Source organism: Carica papaya, chromosome 2 (assembly GCF_054855325.1).
Source record: "Carica papaya isolate Zhongbai chromosome 2, ASM5485532v1, whole genome shotgun sequence".
Classification (NCBI taxonomy): domain Eukaryota; kingdom Viridiplantae; phylum Streptophyta; class Magnoliopsida; order Brassicales; family Caricaceae; genus Carica; species Carica papaya.
The window spans coordinates 28,115,325-28,138,065 of NC_142310.1; the positions used below are offsets into that span (position 1 = coordinate 28,115,325).

General features: G+C 35.7%; 4 protein-coding genes across 8 annotated transcripts; all 4 read left to right on the forward strand.

Annotated features, from left to right (window-relative positions):
- Positions 1-3,574: 3,574 nt before the first annotated feature.
- On the forward strand, positions 3,575-7,328 carry LOC110809912 (putative sodium/metabolite cotransporter BASS1, chloroplastic). The gene is made up of 7 exons (XM_022035890.2): positions 3,575-4,162; positions 4,438-4,578; positions 5,487-5,642; positions 5,765-5,886; positions 5,978-6,139; positions 6,558-6,618; positions 6,947-7,328. Exons 1-7 carry the CDS (start codon positions 3,575-3,577, stop codon positions 7,127-7,129), a joined length of 1,413 nt encoding a protein of 470 aa, XP_021891582.2. The 3' UTR covers positions 7,130-7,328.
- A 996-nt stretch (positions 7,329-8,324) lies between these two features.
- Positions 8,325-10,149, forward strand: LOC110809942 (protein TIFY 11c-like). Its single transcript, XM_022035929.2, has 5 exons — positions 8,325-8,589; positions 8,693-8,804; positions 8,982-9,090; positions 9,572-9,629; positions 9,740-10,149. The coding sequence occupies exons 1-5, from the start codon at positions 8,369-8,371 to the stop codon at positions 9,846-9,848; spliced, it is 609 nt and encodes a 202-aa protein (XP_021891621.2). The 5' UTR covers positions 8,325-8,368; the 3' UTR covers positions 9,849-10,149.
- A 395-nt stretch (positions 10,150-10,544) lies between these two features.
- Positions 10,545-19,049, forward strand: LOC110809921 (ion channel protein). 4 transcript variants are annotated; one of them, XM_088213865.1, is made up of 13 exons: positions 10,551-11,377; positions 11,897-11,965; positions 12,171-12,797; positions 13,402-13,584; positions 13,798-13,857; positions 13,943-14,146; positions 14,855-15,103; positions 15,302-15,400; positions 15,660-15,854; positions 16,392-16,484; positions 17,111-17,377; positions 17,728-17,938; positions 18,584-19,049. In XM_088213865.1, the coding sequence occupies exons 1-13, from the start codon at positions 10,757-10,759 to the stop codon at positions 18,598-18,600; spliced, it is 2,895 nt and encodes a 964-aa protein (XP_088069991.1). In that variant the 5' UTR covers positions 10,551-10,756; the 3' UTR covers positions 18,601-19,049. The 4 variants fall into 4 exon arrangements, 2 of the variants coding, with proteins under 2 accessions (XP_088069992.1, XP_088069991.1); XR_015817196.1 differs by lacking the exons at positions 17,728-17,938; positions 18,584-19,049 and having other exon boundaries at positions 10,545-11,377; positions 16,408-16,484; positions 17,111-17,251; XR_015817197.1 differs by lacking the exons at positions 17,728-17,938; positions 18,584-19,049 and having other exon boundaries at positions 10,545-11,377; positions 16,408-16,484; positions 17,065-17,203.
- On the forward strand, positions 18,714-22,245 carry SAG18 (senescence associated gene 18). 2 transcript variants are annotated; one of them, XM_088213867.1, is made up of 8 exons: positions 18,714-18,853; positions 19,467-19,710; positions 19,910-20,009; positions 20,113-20,233; positions 20,353-20,474; positions 20,869-20,990; positions 21,072-21,231; positions 21,980-22,245. In XM_088213867.1, exons 2-8 carry the CDS (start codon positions 19,584-19,586, stop codon positions 22,095-22,097), a joined length of 870 nt encoding a protein of 289 aa, XP_088069993.1. In that variant the 5' UTR covers positions 18,714-18,853; positions 19,467-19,583; the 3' UTR covers positions 22,098-22,245. The 2 variants fall into 2 exon arrangements, with proteins under 2 accessions (XP_088069993.1, XP_088069994.1); XM_088213868.1 differs by lacking the exon at positions 21,980-22,245 and adding an exon at positions 21,755-21,973.
- Positions 22,246-22,741: the final 496 nt, after the last annotated feature.

The following is a 22,741-nucleotide window of genomic DNA, read 5'->3' on the forward strand; positions in this document are numbered from 1 at the left end:
CCCCCGCTCACAGCGGCGATCCGCCTCGAGTTGGTTGTTTTCGGTCAAATTCAGCCAAACTTGCATCGGTTCTTGTGAGAAAATACACTTAGGGCCCTCGGTGGGCCAAAAAAATACAGAAAATTGAAACTTACCGGTGGTGGGGTTCTCCGGTGCGGCGGCTCCTCCAGCTCACGTCGCGGTTGAGTGTTTTGCTCCGGTCAACCTGTAGAGGAGGAAACAGTGATCACAACTGTGAAAAAATCACATCGAACGAGAATCGAAAAAGGGCTCATCGGAGGCAAAAACTGAAACACCCTGCGGCGGCGCCGCTGAGCTTCGACAGTGTTTTTCGGCCAATTGGCCGGTGCTTTCGCTCCGATTTGGTCATAGGTGGGTTTAGAATCAAATTATGAGCAAATGGTAGAATTTTTACCTCGTTTGATGGCCGAAAATTGCTACAGTACGGCGGCAGGTGGCGGCGGTCGGCTCCCCGGCGGTTGGGCTGTCTTCTTCGGCGAGGGGCTCTGACGGCTAGGATTAGAGTTTGGGTGAGGATGAGGTTATTTATACCCATCCGCTTGTGATCTAAGCCGTCTATCGCTTTTAATCTGGACCGTCAGATCGCGATTAAATAGGAAATGAATCTAGACCGTCCGTGCGCGATGCAATCTGGGCCGTCCATGCGTGTTTTTGATCTGGGCTGTCCGTACGCGCGAGAAAGAATCTCAGCCGTTCGATCGCGCGCACGCGGATCACCCACGTGGCTCCCTCCCGCGTGGCCTCCTGCGTCAGTGTCTCTGCCACCTGATGCGTCCTGGTTGGCCGGGGCTGCTGACCGCGCAGCTGGCATTGCACAACTTTTTTAAATTGTGTTTTGACCCCGATTTCTGATTTTTCTTTCAAAAAACCCCCATAACCCAAATTTTCACCCATTTTTTTCAAAATTATTTTTAATTAAATTCTTAAATAATTTTTACCCTTTTTATTATTATTATTATTATTTCCATTAAAATAAAATAAAATAATATAATATAATATAATAATAATAAAAGTGAAAAGAAATTTTTTTTTTGAGTGTTACACTCAATATCCCATTCGATATGAGACAACATTCAAGGTATGGTTCCTTATGTATCCGATCTGTCCACTATCTCTCAGGATATTTAGTAAAGCTGTCGTTTCATCCATTCACTTAATCACACAATTTTTCGTTTACCTTTAATCTTTAATTTTCCAATTCAACTGTAAACACATAAAATAAATAATACGTGCAGTCAGAACTACAAAATCAATCAATCAGATACCATCATGCATTCAAACTATAAAATCAATCAATATAATCAACAATGAATAATTTTCGATTCTGTCTCCATTAATAACCCATAATTAATTATAGATATTTTTTAAATTACATAAAATACCGTATTATTTTTAATTTAGCTTTAATTCCATAACAGAGAATAGGGTGATGGATTCTTACTCAATTCAATGCTTAAAAATCTAAACTTGTTGACTGCGTCTATTGGCGGTCTCTGAGTTTTCTGAATTTTTCTTTGAGGATTAAAACGCTCTACAAGTAACTACAAATATCTCTTAAAAATCCAAAATCAGTGTCGGGATCCCTTTTTGGCCAATTTTAGAATTTCGGTACAACGACTCCGCTGTGCTCCGCGCTGTCGCCAACTACAGCGATTTGCCTCGAGTCAGCTGTTTTCGGTCAGTTTTGCATCAATCCTTGTGAGAAAACATGTTAAGAGGCTTCGGTTGATAAAAAAAATGAAAAACTGAAACTCATTGGTTGCAGGATTCTTTGGTGCGGTGGCTTCGCCGGTTCACCTTTGAAGTTGGGTGTTTTGCTTCGGTCAACCTATAGAGAAGGAAACAGTGATTACAATGGTAGAAGAATTATGCAGAACAGGAATCGGAAAGGACATCATCGGAGGTTTTTGTAATTTTCGGTGGCTGCGCCACCGGACTTTACCCGCGATTTCCGGCTAATCTACCGGTCCTTTTGCTCGGATTTTGCCATGAAGGTGTTTAAAATTGAATTCCGAGTAAAGAGAAATTTTTTTATCTCTTTTGACGATCGAAAATGGCTCCGGCACAGCAACAGGTGGCGGCGACTTCTTTCTCCAGCGGCTGAGTTTTCTTCTTCGACCCGGGAGGGGGGGGGGGGGGAGGCGGGGTTGGGGGTTGTGGCTAGGGTTAGGGTTTGGTATGAAGAGGGTTATTTATATTCGTCCCCTTTTAATTTGGGTCGTCCATTGTATTTGATATGGACTGTCCGATCGTGATTAAATAGAAAGTAAATCTGTACCGTTCATCACGATCTGATCTGAACCGTCTGATCACGTTTAAATAAGAAGTGGATCTGAACCGTTGATCACGTTTAAATCTAACTGTCCGATCGCGTTTGGAGAGGGAGCGCATCCGGGCCGTCTGTGCGCGCATGAGCGAATCTGGGCCGTCCAATCGTGGGCACGTAGATCGCCTGCGTGGCTTCTCGCGTGGCACCGCATCAGCGTCCCTTGCACGCAGCGTGCTACGGTCCGTTAGGGCTGCTGACTGGGCGTTCTACGTGGTATAATTTTCTTAAATTGTGTTTTGATCCTTTATTTCTAAATTTTTTAAAAAAAAATACCATAAGAACCCAAATTTTAACCAATTTCTCCCAAAATTATTTTCAATTTTATCCTCTATCAAATTTTCTTCATTTTTACATTAAATTAAAATTTAAAAAATATATTTAAAAATTAATTTAAATTATATTAAAATTAATTTGGGTATTACAAGGGAAGAAGAAAAAGGAGAGAGGTTGTTAAGTTGATGATATCATGAAAAATAATGGAGTTAAATTTGAGATTGAAAGTGAAAAGAAGCTAATTTTGTTTACTGTAGAAGAAACAAGCCATGGAGTTGAGGGGGCCTTTTTTATGACCTAATTTGAATCAATTCATATCTAACTCTTTTAATTTCACCTTACATTTATCATAACATTCAATTTACAAATCAATCAAAAAGTGATATGTACAAATAAATTTGACACGTGAAACTAAGTTAACAGTGTTAATTTTTGTTTAAGAGAAAAATTAAATTAATTTTTTTTAAAAATATATAAATTAGTTTGAACTAAACAAAAATTAATTTAAATAAAGTAAATATTACGGATACAAAATCATTATTTTAGCTCTAAGTTATATATGTACCTGTATATATACACATAGAAAATGTTGGAAGCTAAAAAACCAAAAGTGGATTTTCGAAATAAAAAAGAAATGAAAAGCCGAAAGTGGTGGAATTCGTGAATCATGATTGGTGGCTTAGGATCTCCTATTTGGATTTCTATGGCCCAAATGGCATGCTACGTGGGCCACCGTCGGATACGTCGTCTATTCTTTTTCCTTAATTCCCTTGCAAGTGGTTAAAAAAATATCTAACGCCGTCATCACATAGTAGCTGACGCGATAAAGTTCAAATTTTGGTTTAGAACCAAAAAAAAAAAAGAAAAATAAAATATCGGATCAAACTGAAAGTTAAATGTAATTTGGTTCTTAGTTTAAAATAATTTATTTTAATAATTTCATAAATTTTGATGAACTATTATAATTTCATAAATCTTGACCTAGCAATGGAGGGTTCGGCACCTCTGATTGGTCGTGAGTTAATGGTAAATATTGTTTTTTTAACCAGTTACTCGGAATTAACTCTTCATCTTCAGTCTTCACGTTCAAATCAACCGTCTCTACTGTCCAGCAAGAAAAACCAAAAATCAGCCATGTCTTCTCTCTCCCTCGCATTCAATAGTTTCGCCATATGTCCAAAAATCCATCCCACATCAACTCTCCTGCGACCCAAAACACCCATCACTCTATCATCTTCTACCTCCAAACTCCGTTATTTACCTACGATCAGATGTGCTCGCCAGAGTCCTGATATCCTTCCTGTTGATCCAGTAATAAAACCTAGATTGGAACTCTTCCTGTCAACTGCAGCAAGCTTGTATCCTCTCTATGTCACTGCGGGAGGACTCCTTGCTTGCTGGAAACCTTCAGCTTTTGATTGGTTCGTGCAGGGAGCGCCACTCTCGTACAGTCTGTCACTTGGGTTTATTATGTTGACCATGGGACTCACATTGGAGCTCAAGGATTTTTTTCAACTGTTCGTGGATAGACCTTTCTCTGTGAGTTTGCTTCCTGTCCATCCAATCTTGTTCGTCTTTTATTTCTCCTAATTGATTTGGATAACGGTGCAAATTGAGTAATGTGAAATGGGTTTTGTAATCTGGAAGATTTATTTGAAGCTTGAGGTTTCCATGAGATATACGTATAGACTATTTATATAACTTTGAATCGTTCACTAATTTTCTTATCAAGTGCTTGAAGTTTCTTTCCAGAAATTGCCCACCATGAATATGAATTCTGAGGTCATTATTACTTGTTTCCCAATTTTTGTCAGATACTTTTTGGATGCTTCGCGCAATATGCCATTATGCCATTGTTTGGGGCGCTTATCAGCAAGATTTTGGGGCTTCCGCCATCACTTTCTGTTGGATTGATATTGCTTGGATGTTGCCCAGGAGGTACGGCCTCCAATGTGGTAAGACCTGATTTATCTTCATTTCCCTTCTTAAACTGTGCATGCTCCAAATTCACCGAGAAGTATCTTATACATGAGATTATGTTTTTATGGTCCCTTGCTTTTGTGCTTGAAACTAAAATGGCCATATCTACTATTTGCATCAAGCATTTAATCTAGGAGAAATGGAGAATAATTTTTGTAGGCCGAGGGCTTTGGCAGTGAGCATCTTTTGGTACCTCAATTTGATCCATCAATATAATTCTCTAGCCTATGCATGATGTTACTAAGATTGTCTACTTAAAATGGTGTCTGGGAATGATGCAAGGTTGGGCCCCCTAAAAAGGAGTTCTTTACAGCATTTGTTTGTTTTTACCAATAAGAGGCTTAGAAAGACCATATTTATTGAAAAGACTAGTTCGACTTACAAAGTCATTGAAGCTTGAGGCAGAAAATCGTAGGTTCGGATTTAGCTTGTGTGAACTTGAGTGGATAACAGGGTAGTATTGTGAGAGTTAACTACTCAGAACAGTTAAATGCTTGAAAAGATGTTTGATTCTTTGTCATCAACTATTCTTATGTTATCAATATTCATTAACTTCACTAAGTGAACAGAAAACCTGTCAGAAGCAGCTTACGTAAACATGTAGGGAAGTTATAATTTCTGTTTTGTATTAAAAAATTCCACTACAGAGGTAATAGATGAATATGCCATTTGTCCTTTTCCCCCTTATCCTTTTCTAACACCATTTCCAAATATGTTGAACTTGGTGAATGCTTATTTCTTGAGGTGGTTAAGCAAGTGGTATTCTAATGGAATTTGATGCCTCAAATTGTCATTTTAGTTTGTACATTCAGCACCTGGAAATGATAATGCTTTACCAATAAAATATTACATTCATTTTTATTTTGGAGCAATAGTATTACAGGTGACCTTAATTGCTCAAGGAGATGTTCCACTATCTATTGTAATGACAGTTTGCACTACCCTCGGAGCAGTAGTTCTCACTCCTCTTTTGACAAAGATTCTGGCAGGAGCTTATGTTCCTGTTGATGCCATTAAGCTCTCCATCAGCACAATGCAGGTATATCAAGTTCTTTTTTGAAAAGGTATATCAAGTTCTTATATTACCTTTGATTCCATATTGCTATAATCAATATGGCATTTCTTTTCCTGATATTGCCAGATTCCTAATTTTCTATGTAGGTGGTGGTTGCTCCAATTCTGTTAGGTTCCTATCTACAGAGAAAGTTTCCTGTAACCGTGAACATTATAACACCTTTTGCACCATTAGTGGCTGTCTTATCCTCATCACTTCTTGCATGCAGGTTGTTTTCTTTTGATTTGCTAAAAAAGATATTAAGATATTCAACTTGCTGTCTGTCCATTACTAATTTTTCTCCTATCATATCTCTCCAGTGTATTCTCAGAAAATGTTGTTCGTCTCAAATCTTCAGTTCTTGCTGCACCATTCTCATCTGGTCTCGGTCCTATTCATCGCATTCAATTGATATTTTCTGGAGAATTAGGTCGCATAATACTTTCTGTGCTTCTGCTACATTTTGCTGGTTTTTTTGTTGGGTGAGTTGATCTTCATTTTCATCTTTGATTATTATGATTAGTACTGTTTTTCCTTTTTTGCTTTGAGCTGGTCCTTATAAGTTTAATATCATAACATTACTAATTGCTGGCAAAAACTGTTGTTTCCGCTTCTTTTTCTATTTCTCTACCTTGTTTCAAATTCAAATTCTTTGATTTACAAAGTTATGAAGGAGATTACATCTGTGTGAACCTCTCGGTTAGTATTAGTTACAACAATATTATTATTGCATAAATTGTGGCTCCACCTTTGGTTTTTCTGTAGAATCATTCTGAAGATTTTGCAATGCAGTAACTGAATTTGTGGGAACTAGGAACTATTTCTTATCTCTCTATTTATAAATTTAGTTTATTTTGATAACGGGTATTCAGTTTAAGTGTCTTTTACATTCACTTATAGGTACATTTCAGCAGCTATTTGTGGGTTTAAGGAACGTCAACGCCGGTCGATATCAATTGAGGTATTATTTTGCTTGTTACACTGCTCTTGATCTAATAAAATGTGGGATATCCTTGCTCGAAAGTCAACTTAGAATTGTAAAAAGAGTACGTAGACTTTTCAATGATTATAAAGAATTTTCTCTCTCATTGCTAAAGAAGGAGTTTTCTGAAAATTCTCAAGCTGTTGCTTTTCTTGAAAATCATTTAGAATTTTAATTGTGCTGAAATGAATCATAAGAATCATAAAAAGTCCATTTGGTAACTGTGCTCGTGCTTTCAGTCCATATGCAACTGTAATAATCATAAGAATGCGGGTGAAGGATCTTTCATTGAGGAATACTTTTGCAGGTTGGTATGCAGAACTCTTCATTGGGTGTCGTTTTAGCTACAAGTCATTTCTCTTCACGGATGGTTGCACTACCGCCAGCCATGTCTGCTGTGATCATGAACATCATGGGTAGCAGTCTAGGGTTCTTCTGGAGATATGTTGATCCTTCTGATCCAAGCACTCCTGAGGTTGATGACCGGTGACCCTGACACTGACTTTTGTGTTGGGTCCTTAAAAAGCAAGATTTATTTAATCTTAGTGAGATATTCTTTGGAAATATTTCTATTCCGTGTAACATGTAAAACTGATGTGGAATGAAAATGAGATCGTTTCATGAGTTGTAAAGAAAGGATTGGTTGAGTTAGTGATCAAGAAGGGTTTCTTGTATTTATTTCATTATAATCAGGGTTCTCTTCCATTCAGTTAGATCATAAGAAATACTTAAAATGTATTATGTGAATGCACATCCAAGCAGCAATGCATTGTGAGGTGGGGAAACAACATTTTCTGAAGTTTTTATCTTTACTGAAATCAAAAGGTGGGAAGTAGTGACTTTGGTAGTTGTCTTTGGATATGATTAGAAATGATGAGGAAAGTTTTTTTTTTTTTTTTAAGATTAAAAATTATGTTTTTTATCCGTTGTGATTATGTCAATTCAGCCAATTTAAATGTTACTAAAATATTCTTTTTATCTAAAAATGTAATACATTCGTTAATATTTAGTTGAATTTGATGAGTGCAGTTTTATTAATACATAAATAAATTAAGTTATCTATTTTATTGAATTAAATATTTTTCGAAAAATTCAGACACAGTAATTTCAATAATCAGAAAAGAATTGAATCTTTATTTATCAATAGAATGAAGGTGTATTAGCAACTTGTAGCAGTTGTATTAGAAGGAAGAGAAGAAAACAAAAGTATTTTGGCTGGACCAGTAAGATTTTTAACTCGATATCGCAAGTAAAACCAAGATCATGCTTTGAAATGCCCAATAAAATTCATTATTCTTTTTCATTGTCTTAATGTTTTTAATGGAGATATACTTACTGTAGGACTAAGAAGAAAACACCTAAAACAACACATTGTCAACATACACACATATATATATATATATATATATATATATATATTCAATTGTGTCACATTTGGATATACTACACAAAAGAAAATTAATTTTTGTGAGTGATAAATTGATTTATATATATAAAATGGGATTTTACAGTTTATCATATTATTTATTGACAGTTGTCACATAATGTAATGACATCCATGCCAAGTTAATTTGTTTAGAAGGCATCGAAAGCCTGCTCAATTAGTTCGGCGTCGTCAATTCCAACCCACATACACATATATTATGATATATATATATTGGATTTTTTAAAGATTGAAGCTTTGTTAATTTGCAGCAAAGCAAGCTACCGCAACTAAAATCTGGTGCAGATGAAGCATCATAAGGAAACTACCAGCCAAGCAAACCTAAATGACTTGTCTCAAACTATCTGCTTATTCAAAAAATATCTACTCAACAAAAAACCTCACCATTTCTCACCCATTAATCAACAATCATGTTTTCATCAATCGACATCTCCCCCTCCCAAGTTTCGGCGTAGACCCATTTCTTTGCTCGAACAAAGATTACTTAACGATCCAGACATCACGAGGTAATTGGTCACGTTGCGAACCCTGTGTTGATTATACAAGTAATTGGATTCAGCAAAAGTTGTTTCTTCTTTTCACTTTTTAAACCATGTTGTGTATGTATAGGTTTGAGGGTATGCAGTCAAGTAGAGATGATGCTGAAAACCCTTCAACAGCACAACTGACAATTTTCTATGCTGGGGCTGTTAATGTATATGACAATGTTTCCATTGAGAAGGTGTAGTATTAATTTGTCTCATAATATTCATTAAACTAGTGCTTTTTACACATTAAAGAGAACAAATTAATACATGTAAATACACACACACACACACATATATGTATATAGAGTGATTTGGCATGAATCATATTCAACAAAATGATAACTTTTCTTGGGTAATTTTATGTTATACAGGCCCACGCCATCATGGTTCTTGCTGGAGAAAACTCTTTGCCAAGACCTAAAGAAAAGCCATCAACAGAGATGAGATCAACACAGCTTTCTGCCTGCAGCTTACAATCAAGTAAAATATCGATCTAGTTTCTTGTCAACTTTATTTTCATACTTGGTAAGAATAATATAGCATTCCACAAATTCTTTGTTTGTGTTTTAAGTTGTATATAGGGATGTACAACATATTTTGCACCAAATTATATTTAGATATGTAATTTACCATAAATTCATGTGAATTATTATGTTCAACTCAAATGAAATTTCATCTAAACTTAAAATTATATGTCGAGTTAGATGAATCGTATCGTTATACTTTAATATAAAAGGTCTATTTTTATTACGGTGTTAAACAACTTCACATCCATAATTTTATGTATAAAAATATATATATATATATATATATTTATCCTATATTATACTTGTATTAAGTAAATAGGATGTAGGATATATCTATCATTAAATTTTATTGATATCTCATATGTAATAGGAGTTGATGTAGCATAATATCTATAGTAGTCTAAACTATTCTTGTTCATATTATTACAATACAGACCTTCCAATTGCAAGAAAGATTTCACTTCAACATTTTATTGAGAAACGCAAAAGCAGGTATATTATACACACACACACGTGTATACATATATGTTCACTTCAACAGATATATATATATATATACAGATAATTATTGAATATAATTGAGATTGTGTGTAATTTTGCAGGGTGATGAGCCAGTCTCCTTACGCTCCTCCTGCTAGAAAAGAGAAGGAGAGTGCCCCAAATGCGAATGATCCCACCAATATTTCTCTTTTGCCATTCATTCTCCTTTAGTTTGTCTTTCCCCAGTGAATCAAATTATATGCTGACTTTATATAATACATACATATACATATATATATATATATATTACCAAGATTTCCTTGATCAATTTTCTTCTTCTTTCATTTCAAACACTGGAGTTTGATTCTATAGTAGGTTGAAGATGATGATGATTTTGCAGGTAATCAATCAAAGGTAAATTGGGAGATATATGATGTTGCAGATAATATAGTCGAACCTTATAAATGTGATAAATTACAAAGTTTTAAGGGCTGTAATCAGAATTATATTACATATTTGAATACATTATATTTCAAATATAAACAAATAATGTATTCACCCATAATACATATTGTATTTAATTTAATTAATTTAAATTTTAATAATTTTATTATATTTTATGTTAAATAAATATTTATAATAATTAAAATTTTTTAATTGAGACACACACAATAAATTAATTGTCATTATATACATTTTTAGGTGCTATACATTTAATTAAAATTATTTAATATCTTAAGGGTAAAAAATAAAAATAAAAATAAACGGATTTCTCAAACCACGTGAATTTTCCGCAGAAATTCTGAGGATTAATTGATGACTGCTGCTGACTACATAACCAAGAAACTGAAAAACAGAAAACTGACTCCTCGATGAACCCCACAATCATTAATCCTCTCCCATCTTAGCCCTCCACCAACGACTTTTCGACGGTCCAGATTCTCTTTACGCCAATACCTCCCCCTCTCTCTACTCATAAAGTAGTCTGTGAGCTGAAGCTCAAACTCTTCCCTCTCTCTTCTCCTTTGATCTCTCTCTCATGGCCTCGCTTCCCATCCATTTTCTGATCTTCAAGGTTTATCATGTTAATTAGTTGGAAAATCAACTTAGTGTCTGTTTGATTTTCATTTAATCGGGAAATGGCCAATGGTACAGAAGGATCGGACCGCCAAATCCCAAACCCTACCTCCAAAAAACCGGAGGAGAAGCCACCGCTGCTCAAGAAGTTCAGGACGATATCTGATGACACGCGTCCCACTCCGCACTTTCCAGGACCACTCTTCCCCGCCGTTCGCCGCGTCTCTTCAGTCCCTCCCTCTCCCTGCAGGCCCTCCGATCTTCGCGTCTCTGTTGCTGCCGATGCACCTGCGGAGCACAATATCACTAGCGCCAGTGCCAGCAGCAACCGGAATGTTAGGGGCCTGGGGGATATGAATAGTTTTGCGGATCGAGATTGGTTGTTCCCTTCGTTTCTCGGGCCGCACGTGGTCAAAGCGTCACAGTCGCGGAAGCATGAAGGTGGCCGAGGTCGCAGGAGGGCAATGGATGGGGTGCACGGTAAGATGGCCGTAGATGAGAAGCAGGGATTTGCTGCTGCTACTGCTGCTCCGAGATTTGATGTGGTGGAGAGGGAGAAAATTGTAGGTAAGGAACAGAGGCCCCCGGCGAGTCAAGTTTTGGTGACTCAGCCGGGTTTGGCGATTCAATCACTGAGTTCGAGGAGAACTAGAGGGTTGAGGCATTCTTTCGTCTTTTATTTGGTAAAGTCGCTTTCTTCTTCTTCTTCTTCTTCTTCTTTTTCCTCACTCTTTGAAATCGTTAATCAAAACAGTTTTAAGAAACAGTTTTCCTAATTTTCTCTTTTCAAAGAATGAACTGAAAACAGGAGAAAGATATATCAGTTACAGTTAAGATGCATATTTCTGGTATTCAAAACTGAAGACAGGAGAAAAGAAATATCACTTACAGTTGAGATACATATTTCTTGTCATCAAAACTTGTTATTGTTTTTAGTATCATTTGCTTAAGGGGAACAATCGAATCAGTTGACTTGGTAGTCGATTGTCCTTTTTTTTTTTAAAGAGTTGAGTAAGTTGACGAGAACATCCTAGAAAAAAATTTGGTCAGGGGAAACATTAGTGGAACAAAGTCGGGGCTAGCAGATTAATGCAAAGTGTCACTCACATTGATGATCAAACTTTCCTTTTTCCCCCTTTCTCTTTCTAACATAGACCTTCTTAACGTGGCTTATTTCTGATGTTTTTGTTCCTTTCTGGCAGCTCATTTTCACTTGTATATTTTCTGTATGTTATGCAATGTACCTGCGGAATAATGTTGTAAAACTGAAGGTATGTCCTTTCGTTCTTTTTAAAATTTTTTACGACTTCAGCTTTTAATTTATGAATTGTTAAAAAAAAAAAAACCTTGAACAGCAAAGGTGGAAATTTCTATCTTCTTCTCCTTTGCTTTTCTTCTTATGCTGGGCAACCAAGTATTCTCTTAAATTATTTCTGTAGCCCTGATTCAATGTTTTGTGGCCATTTTTGCTTGCAGGGAGAGATTTTTAACCTTCGTAGACAGTGTGACAATAGAGGTGTTGTTCATAATGGTAGAACTGAAGTTTTGCAGCTTGAAGATGCTAGTTTATTTTCTTATTTTCAGAGTGCTGACACTAGATCTGTTGCTTTGTATACCGTGATTTTTACACTCTTTCTGCCATTTATGTTGTACAAATATCTTGATTATCTTCCCCAAATAAAGAATCTTTCAAAAAGACGAAAGACTAACGAGGAGGTTCCCTTGAAGAAGAGAATTGCATACATGGTGGATGTATGTTTCTCGGTATATCCTTATGCAAAATTGCTTGCACTGCTCTTTGCAACTATATTTCTCATAGGATTTGGCGGCTTAGCATTATATGCAGTTAGTGATGGTAGCTTTGCCGAAGCACTTTGGCTTTCATGGACTTTTGTAGCTGACTCAGGAAACCATGCTGATAGGGTTGGTACCGGGCCAAGGATTGTTTCTGTTTCTATAAGTTCAGGCGGTATGTTGATATTTGCAATGATGCTTGGGCTTGTCTCAGATGCAATCTCTGAGAAGGTAGATTCATTGCGAAAAGGGAAGAGTGAAGTCATTGAAAAGAACCATATACTAATTCTTGGATGGAGTGACAAATTGGTAATCTTTGTATTACATGTATATGTTGATTTACAGATCTTGTTTATGCAGTCTTCAAGTGATATGTTTTCTGTTCGAGATTTCAAGTAAGGTACAAATATTTTTAGGATTATGAGTTGCAGTTTTTCTTCTTGGTCCTTACAAACAAGGGTTGTAGAAAGCCAATGTAAAGCATTCAACTAATAAGAATATTATTTGGTTACCTGCAATATCAAGTTATTGTCGTAGTTAATGTTGTTTCTTAAAAGCAATTTCTATGCCTAAAATATATTATGAAGCTCTGTTATCTTGGATAAGTAAATCCTGCAGTGTGATTTGTTGATAGAGGTCCATGCATATGTAATGGAACTTGTAGGTGTGCTGGAAATTCCATGTCCACATACGTGTTCCTCACTCTTTTAGGTGAACCTTGATATATGTGTTTCTTTCTTCTATCTTTTAATAAGATGATCTTCATTGCATGTTGATTTGATTACTTTTCATCAGTCCTAATAAATAATTGTGTGCTGATAAAACAAGCCTAACATGCACAAGCTGAGTTCCAGGATTTGACTGTTCTACTTGGAGAAAATAAATGAACTAAAGAAATTAGTTTTTCTTGTAGGGATCACTTTTGAAGCAGCTAGCAATAGCAAATAAAAGTGTTGGTGGAGGTGTTGTTGTTGTCCTTGCTGAAAGAGACAAGGAGGAAATGGAGATGGATATAGCGAAGCTAGAATTCAATTTCATGGGAACATCAGTTATATGCAGGAGTGGCAGTCCTCTAATACTGGCTGACTTGAAGAAGGTAAATCTGGGCATTTTGGTTTTTCCTTATTTCATTCACAATTCAAGGACTTAAAGTAATTGTGGACCCACTGGCTGCCTGAATCTTTTTGAGAGACATATTAAATATCAAATTTTATTTCCTCCTCTCTTCCTTTTTATCTTGTTTCCTTATCCAGTGCTGCTTCCACTACATTATGTTCTTCTTTCTTTTTTGTTTTTTTTCCTTTTGAAGGTTTCAGTATCAAAGGCACGAGCTATCATTGTATTAGCATCTGATGAAAATGCAGATCAGGTATTTCCAGTTGCTTCTCCTTGATATTATCTACAACTTATAATGTTTCTTGTGAGACAGTAATCAGTGTAATTTTGGTCATCAGAGTGATGCGCGTGCTTTGAGGGTTGTGCTCAGCCTCACTGGAGTAAAAGAAGGTCTGAGAGGTCATGTTGTTGTTGAGATGAGTGACCTTGACAATGAGCCCTTGGTGAAGCTTGTTGGAGGAGAACTCATTGAAACTGTTGTTGCTCATGATGTGATTGGGCGCTTGATGATACAATGTGCTTTGCAGCCTGGATTAGCTCAGGTTATTCTGATAATCTCTGCTTATTTCTCTTAGATACTGCATATCAAAATGCCTGAACTCTTAAGTCGGCAACCAGTGAGATAAACGATCATTCTTTAGACACTTCTTTTTTTTTTTTCTGAAAAAAGTAGGCCTTACTAAATTCTCTGAACCTTTCAGATAGAGTTTTGCACTTGTATGTGGAAGTTAACTTGATTCAACTAAACTTGGGATTTGAAGTTAGAACATATTTGAATTCCTACTTAAGTTTGAGGAATGTTAATGAATATAATACTTATGACTTAAGTACTCTCTGAACGCTAGAGCATTCTGTTCTTCCTCGAATTGGCTATAATATAAAAGTGCAACTCATCTGCCAAAACTTTTTTATGCCCTTCTTGAATATAGTGACAGAAACAAGTTACTTAGCAATTGAAATACTTCTCTTGGAAAAATTGCTCGAATTCGTTGATTCTTCATAGTACTTTCCAATTTTTTTTGTTAAGTTCACATGCTGATTCGTAGCCTCTATTACAGTCTTAAAATTTTCTAAGCTATCTGCAAATCTCTTTCTACCTCTGTGGAAGTTATTCTAGTCTTCTCATTCTAGATGAGACTTTCACACTGGCTGAACTAATTTTTTCCGCTCTTACCTTCCAAGTATTTGCCATTTATACCCTCGAATGCTACCTTGGACTAATTTCTTCTGCTCATATTCTTCTTTATCAGATATGGGAAGATATATTAGGGTTTGAGAATGATGAATTTTACATCAAAAGGTGGCCTCAACTGGATGGTCTGTGTTTCAAAGATGTTCTCCTTTCATTTCCTGATGCAGTTCCATGTGGAATCAAGGTTGCTGCAGAAGGAGGGAAGATAATCTTGAATCCAGATGATAACTATGTCCTAAAAGAAGGGGATGAAGTCCTTGTTATTGCTGAAGATGATGACACCTATGCTCCGGGTCCCCTTCCAGAGGTTAGTCTTTCTATTCTCTTTATAGCTGCAAAATTTTTGGAGGAGATTTGGAGACTGTATTGGCGTTAGAAGTTACAAATCTGTTTCTGCCTCCTGGCTATGAGTATAAGAATGATCACATTTTTCCTTCTCAATTAATTTGATAAACCAACTGTAAGTTGTCACTTCTGTCTGATTTATGTTGTCTCCTTCGTGCAGGTACGTAGGGGTCGTTTCCCTAAGATGCAAGATCCTCCAAAATATCCTGAGAAGATACTTTTCTGTGGATGGCGCCGTGATATTGATGATATGATCATGGTAATTGTCCTCCACATGGTATTGTCTTCCATATTGGCCTCAAATATACCTGGTTAATTGATGTGTTATGTTGTGAAAGTATCTATGAGATGAATATAAGCGACAATGTAAATCCAGGTTAAGCTTTTAACAACAGAAAAGATTTATCTGATACTTTCTTGAATCTCACTTCTTTTTTTTAACAAAAGAACCTTCTGATATTTCTTCAAAATCAAGCTTGAGCTTGCTTCATCATCTATATTTCTATTCTATTTTTCAGGTACTAGAGGCATTCCTAGCACCGGGTTCAGAACTATGGATGTTTAATGAGGTTCCCGAAAAAGAAAGAGAGAAAAAGCTGACTGATGGAGGACTTGACATTTCCGGATTAGTTAACATAAAACTTGTACATCGTGAGGGAAATGCAGTTATTAGACGGCATTTAGAAAATCTTCCTCTGGAGACATTTGATTCTGTAAGTTATATCATTTAGAGAGTCTCTCTCTTACCTTCTATTTGTGTTTGTCCCACCAAAAATATGTTTTTATTTGAATTTATTGATTTTTTTAAGTCAATGGAGTATGGTCAGAAAGAGAGAGAAATGCAGCACGAATGTGGAGGATGAGTATTGGGAAAAACAAAGGAAGAAGGAAAATGCTTCAATACAAAAGAGCAGTCCCATCCCTTTGCAAAATTCACAAGGGGATGGGATTGCTCTTTTGTATTGAAAGAAAAACATGAGCCTTAGATAAATGAAAAAATCATCAATTATCCTGAAAATTCTGTTGTAGTTGAGAATAGTCGTAGAGAAATCTAGTGCTCCATTCCTATCACAGTACCCACATATAGGCAAAGTAGCACCCTGCTGTAACAGGTCTTGCTCTTTCATCCTCCCAAAACCCTGCAAGCTAGTGGAGAAAGTAACTTTTGCTTTTCTTTTTCTTTTTTTAATTTTATTTTTAGTTGTGTGATTTCAGTTACTTTAAACTGACTACTAACTCTAAACATACAGATCCTAATTCTTGCAGATGAATCACTAGAAGACTCCGTTGTGCATTCTGACTCACGTTCTCTTGCCACTCTTCTACTTATTCGTGACATACAGGTAAACAATTTCTCTGCCTTTTGTCTTAGGTATTCATAAATAATCAAAATCTTCTATTGCTATTTGGTTGTTCTTTGGGCCAGCTTTGGTTAACCATTTGCAATCAAGACTCTTTTGCTTGTTGGCTTTAGCTTTAAAAAACAAAGCAAAACAAAATTCATTCACGAGGCACCAAGGGGGCCAAGAGAAGAACTTATAAAATCTATCGAAAGATATATAAGCTCACCAAATCTTTTCCATTGTCAGTTCTATTTTTATTTGTTTATTTATTTGGTTATTTTATTTATTTATAAAGTTAAGAAGCATGATCAGCTATTTTTAAGCTTTATGTATCATAATTATGCTGCTAGTTTCATTCCCCCCTGGACCATACAGGGTACAGATACTGAGTCCTTTTCATTTACTCAGGCAGGATGTGGTAATTGTGTTTTTCTACTGATAAATCATGCTATTTCCGTAAAATCCAGAAATGACATGTAGTTGTTTGAATTAGTTGGTCACTTGTATTATTTTATATCATGTATCAAGTTTGAGTAATATAATGAAATCCTCTCAAAGCTTTATACACTTGACAATTTAGGATTTCTAGCTACTGATAGAGGCTACCACTTCCCTTGTCGGTGCAGTCAAAGCGTCTTCCCTACAAAGATACAAAGTCAGCTTCTTTACGGATTTCTGGGTTTTCACACACCTCTTGGATCCGTGAAATGCAGCAAGCTTCAGACAAATCAATAATAATAAGCGAAATTTTGGATTCTAGGACAAGAAATCTAGTTTCAGTATCCAGGATCAGTGATTATGTGCTATCAAATGAACTTGTCAGTATGGCGTTGGCTATGGTGGCTGAAGACAAGCAAATCAATCGCGTTCTTGAAGAACTGTTTGCAGAAGAGGTAGTCAAATTCCATCCGAAAGCATTGTTTCCTACTTTCATATAGTATTTCACATTATTCATAAAAGGGATGTCATCAAGTAGGAAAAATTTTACTTGCTTCATCTTTGTGAGAAACAAGAGTTGTGTAAAAGAGTTGCTGTTAATGAGATTTAGCCAGGAAGCCTATAATACAGCACAGTTGAGGCTTCAATTAATTCAGATGAGAATTATCTGTAAAATAAAAACTGCATAAGAGAACTTATGAGTAATTCGTGGACATTTTAATTTCAATGTTGTTGTCAGGCTGTAAAATGTGATCCAAGGCAATTCAAACATTTTGCTGGTTTATGACTGGTTGTGCTTTTGCAGGGGAACGAGATGTGCATCAAACCAGCTGAATTCTATTTATTTGACCAGGAAGAGATATGTTTTTACGACATAATGATTAGAGGTCGTCAAAGACGTGAAATTGTAATCGGATATCGCCTTGCAAATAATGAACGTGCTGAAATCAACCCTCCACAGAAATTGGAACCAAGGAAGTGGTCCCTTGATGATGTTTTTGTTGTCATTTCCTCAGGTGATTAACCCAAGGAATTGAGCTCTTTTGTACCAATGCAATGTGTGGAAAACCGCTCGAACTTGCATTTCTTCTACTATGAAAATTGTTTGCAAAATGAATAATTTTGCTGCACTATAGTTTTTAGCTCTCTTGTTGGTAGATTTGCAACAAAGTCAAAGTTAACTTCCGAAAATGACCTTTAGGTGAATAGTCATTGACTGACTAGTTAACTTTGTTGAAATAGGAAGACTACTGAAGACAAAACCCCCCACGAACCCATTATATGAATCTGTTATCAAAATCTTTTCTTTTCTTTTCTTTTCTTTTTTGCATACTTTTTATCAACTGTTTATTATATGTTGTTGGGCGCAAGTTTTTCTGTCCACTGAACTGTTTACTTGTATTTTCTACAATATTGCAAATGCATGCATGGCACTAAAATTTAAATTGCAAGAAATATATTGAGTGCCTTTATGCAAATATTTGCTTCGTCCAGTGTTTTACTAAGGATTGTATATGTTTATGTGTGGGAGTGTGATAGGTAGAAGTTGTCTAAAGGATTGTATGTTTATGTGGGTGTGAACCCCTATAATATACTCATTTCCTTTTGGTTTCATAGTACCATACTCTCGTATTTGTAAATTTATGATTTTTTTTCTTCAGGGGAGTGTGATAGATAGGAGTTGTCGATGACCACAAGTTCTTATTGATCCTTGCTGTGGGGAAAACCACAGACCTCAGACATCATAACGAGGCAATCAAGGATGCATTGATGTTTCTGCTATCATCTCCACAGGTGAAATAACTACAAACGGATAGTTCTTTACTATACTATTGCAGTTGCATTTTTAGTTGCAGCGGATGATTGTAGTGAAGACATGAAGAGAATTGCCTACTCAGTGGCAGTTCTGTTAGCTCCTAACTGGCAGCTAGGTAAAAATTGAATTCTGGCAAGAATGTTGTACAACTTAAATTTTAAGGATGTGTGTCATGAAAGAAAGAAAAACACCGATTTGTTGAAAATGAAGTGACAAGGAAGGTAGATTGCAGTTTAGAGCCATTTGGCATGCCTGTATCCATAATGACACCACCATGGAAATTAATTGGCATCAAATTCCCGCTTACTATATTTTTCCTTGTATACCCAAAGCAAGCAAGAAATTTTATTAGTCTGATTAATCCTTACTGCCCCTGACATGATTCCCTGGCAAATGGTAATAATATCAAACTTGTGAAAATTTACTTCAAATTATATTATGATGTAATTGTATAAAAAAAATAATTATTTACAACCTAAATTTGCTTTTAGATTTTATTTTGTGAAACATTAGAAAAATAATTAATTTATCCGATAAAATTATTTTCAAGTGTATAAAGACTTTGAAATTAAAATGCTAGTCACAAACAATTTCTGTCTTTTGATCACATTGTGCATTTTAAGTTTAAGAATTTGAAGTAATCGTATAAAAAGGAGGAATTTAAAACTAAAAAGCCCAAAAGAGGCTTCGTATAGAAACCAGATTTTAATAATTTGTCTTTTGATCAGAAAGTCAAAACATTCAACTTATGAACGGTCAGCTGTTCAACGTATTTCCGACCGGATAAAAGCAGATGCTTTTCGGAAACCTCAAAGTGAAGACGACTCCATCTCTCACGCGAAGAAATGGAGAAACGCACCGTTTTCGTCTGGGGAGTTGCGATTCTCTCTTTCGTACTACTCATGGTCGTCACTCCCGCGATTCCTCAGTCTCAAGAATACCATGATTTCGCTGATAAACGCCAGTTCTTTGGTAAGTTTTCCCCCTTTTGGAACTTCCGTTTTAGGGTTTGTTTATGCATGCTTTCTACACTGCTTACCGTCTGTAATTCTTAATTACCCGTGAAACTCTTAGTTTTCAATTACTATTATTCCATTTCTGCTCCTGAGTCTGTAGATTGGTTCTCTCTTGCACCTCCGCCACTGAAATTTGCTTATTGTTTGATTGTCAGGCATACCCAATACGTTGAATGTTGTTTCGAATTTCCCTTTTCTCGTTATTGGCATAGTGGGTCTTGTTCTTTGCTATTACCGGAATTACTTCCAATTCAGGTAACTTGGTGTTTATAATTTTTTTAACAATTTAATGTGCAATTAAAGAAAGCAAATCTATGTCCACTAACGGATCCTTAGGTCTAAATTTTTCTTACGAAAGTTTGCAAGGTGAGCTTTGGGGATGGACATGTTTTTACCTTGGCGTTGCTGCTATTGCTTTTGGGTCCGGTTACTATCATCTAGAACCGAATGATGCTACGCTTGTGTGGGATCGGCTGCCGGTGCGTATGGTTGTTTTGCAGTCTCAGCTTTTTTATGTCTAGATCTTTTGCAATTGCTTTGATTTGATTATTACTTTCCTGATTTTGATATACTACTTTCCTTTTTTTTTGTAGTACAGATGACAGTTGCATTCACATCAATTGTTGCAATATTCATCGTTGAAAGAATTGATGAGCGGAAGGGAACATTGTCCCTCATACCGTTGCTTCTGGCAGGTGTTCTCAGCATTTTGTATTGGAGGTAAGCCCATCACTTCATTGTCATTATCTGTGCCTATTGTCATTATGTCGATATGTTCACTTATTTATTCCTTATGTTTCAAATGGCATATTCTCTGGGGTTAAGACTCTGATGATAGTGAATGTTTTTGATATCCATTAGAGATAAGCTAGTGATTCCAGCTGGTGAAAGCATTTTAAGGAATGTTGAAGGTTATGGTTGAGTATTTTCTCGGCTTAATCCCAAGCTAGCATTACTATTGGGGTTTCCAAAAACTTTTGAAACATTCTTAACATAGCAGGGTATACATGGTACAGAAAATAAAGCATAAAGCATTAGATCAAATGAAGTACCAAATTTCCTTTCGATTGTATTGTGGTATCATGTAATATCTTCTCTGTGTTTTCTTTTTCAGATTTGCTGATGACCTCCGGCCTTATGGACTGGTTCAGTATGTCCCCTGCATAGCCATTCCACTCATGGCTATTTTATTGCCGCCAATGTACACGCACTCCACATATTGGCTCTGGGCTGGAGGTTTGTGTTTCTCAAGAAGCACAGCTTTTGCTGGCACCAAGCAGTACTTGGTTACTGAAGGATTCAATTACTTGGTTGCAGGTTTTTATGTTTTAGCTAAGATAGAAGAGGCTGCAGATAAACCAATATATAAATGGACTCATCACATCGTCAGTGGACATACTCTCAAACATCTGTGTGCTGCAATGGTTCCTGTTTTCTTGACACTTATGCTTGCAAAGAGGACCATTGACACAGAAAGGTGCTTACCTTGTTCTTTTTGTCCTTATTAAATCCAATAATTACTCATCTTTTTTATCACATATACATGCATCAGAATCAGAATTTTGCCTAATCATTTAATTGTTCATTAATCATATGTGAGGAGCTTCAAATTTATGAGGGTTACCATATTTGTTTTTCATCCATCTCTCAATCTCTTTGTAATGTTAATCAAAGTCTCCATTTTTAGCTAGAAAACTGTAAAGGTGGCTGACTAATTGATCCTCACTGGTTTTTGGTTTCACTTTATTTGCTTTCTTTAATTTCACGTGCATTTTTGGTACCAACTCTTAGTTACAAGCATGCTTGTTCTTTGGGGTGTTACCAAAGTTGCATCTTGTTATCAGAAGTCCCAAACTTTCCTGGAAGTCTAATGATAGATATTAGGAATATTGATAAAAAAATGTTGGGAATCATTTGGAATATTCATGTTCCATTTGAAAGGAGTTGCTCAAGCTGCACAACTCTGATGAGGTCATGTTCATATTCACTACCATGTTCAGGTGGGTCTCACTATTAGCTTGACTCTACTTGTCGGTAAAACTTGCTCGAGGATTGGCGTTTGAGCTGGATTAAGAGTGGATCTGTTGGGTTCATGCTTGTAATATGTGTGTGTATGGATGTATATTTTCCTAAACTTGTAGGTTCTGTTTGCACATGCTGGCACAATTATCTCTTTCTGTATTTCAAAATTACTATCATGCGATTGCTACGACTGGCTGATGCAGGATAAGTCTGTTGGAAACATGGAAGATATCTTGGAGCAAGGTGAAAGAAAATGGGTCCAAGGTAGAAGAGAGTTATACATGCACTTACACAAGTGTACCGGTTGTGGAATCGCAGTGACTTCGAGTAGATTGACTCTCTCTTTTTATGGAATATCTTACGCTCAAAACAGTTTGAGAATATTTGTACATAACGTGAATGCTGTAATCTATACAAAAGCAAGCAAGATATATGCAATTAATGTCTAACATTTCCTAGCTTTCCACAATGCTCATGAGTTCTTCTGTCCACTTTGCTTTATTAAGAATGGAGCTGTAGGACAAAAAGAGTGTATCTAAATAATTATAGTGATTGTTTTTTAATGTTATGTAACATAATACTATATTTTATATTGAAAATATTTTTATAACAAATTTTATCAAATATTATATTTATTTTTTTACTAAAAAAACATGATAGTTGAAAATTCTTTTGAATGGAACTAACAAACATTTTTAACTATGTTTGCATTTCAGAAGTCATTTAAGTTGGCCAGTGTAATTTCTAAATTTTGATTTTTTAAATAATTCAATTGTTTTTTTATTTATCAGAAAAAAAAAAGATTAAATGTAATATTAAAAAATAAAAAATTAAACAAGAGATGAAAATTTGAGAGTTTTTTTTTTAATAATAATTTTTTATTTTTTTATTAAGTTCTTATTTTCTGATTTTTTATACTAAATCTTTTCAAATATTAATTATTATATTTTACTCGATGTTTATAA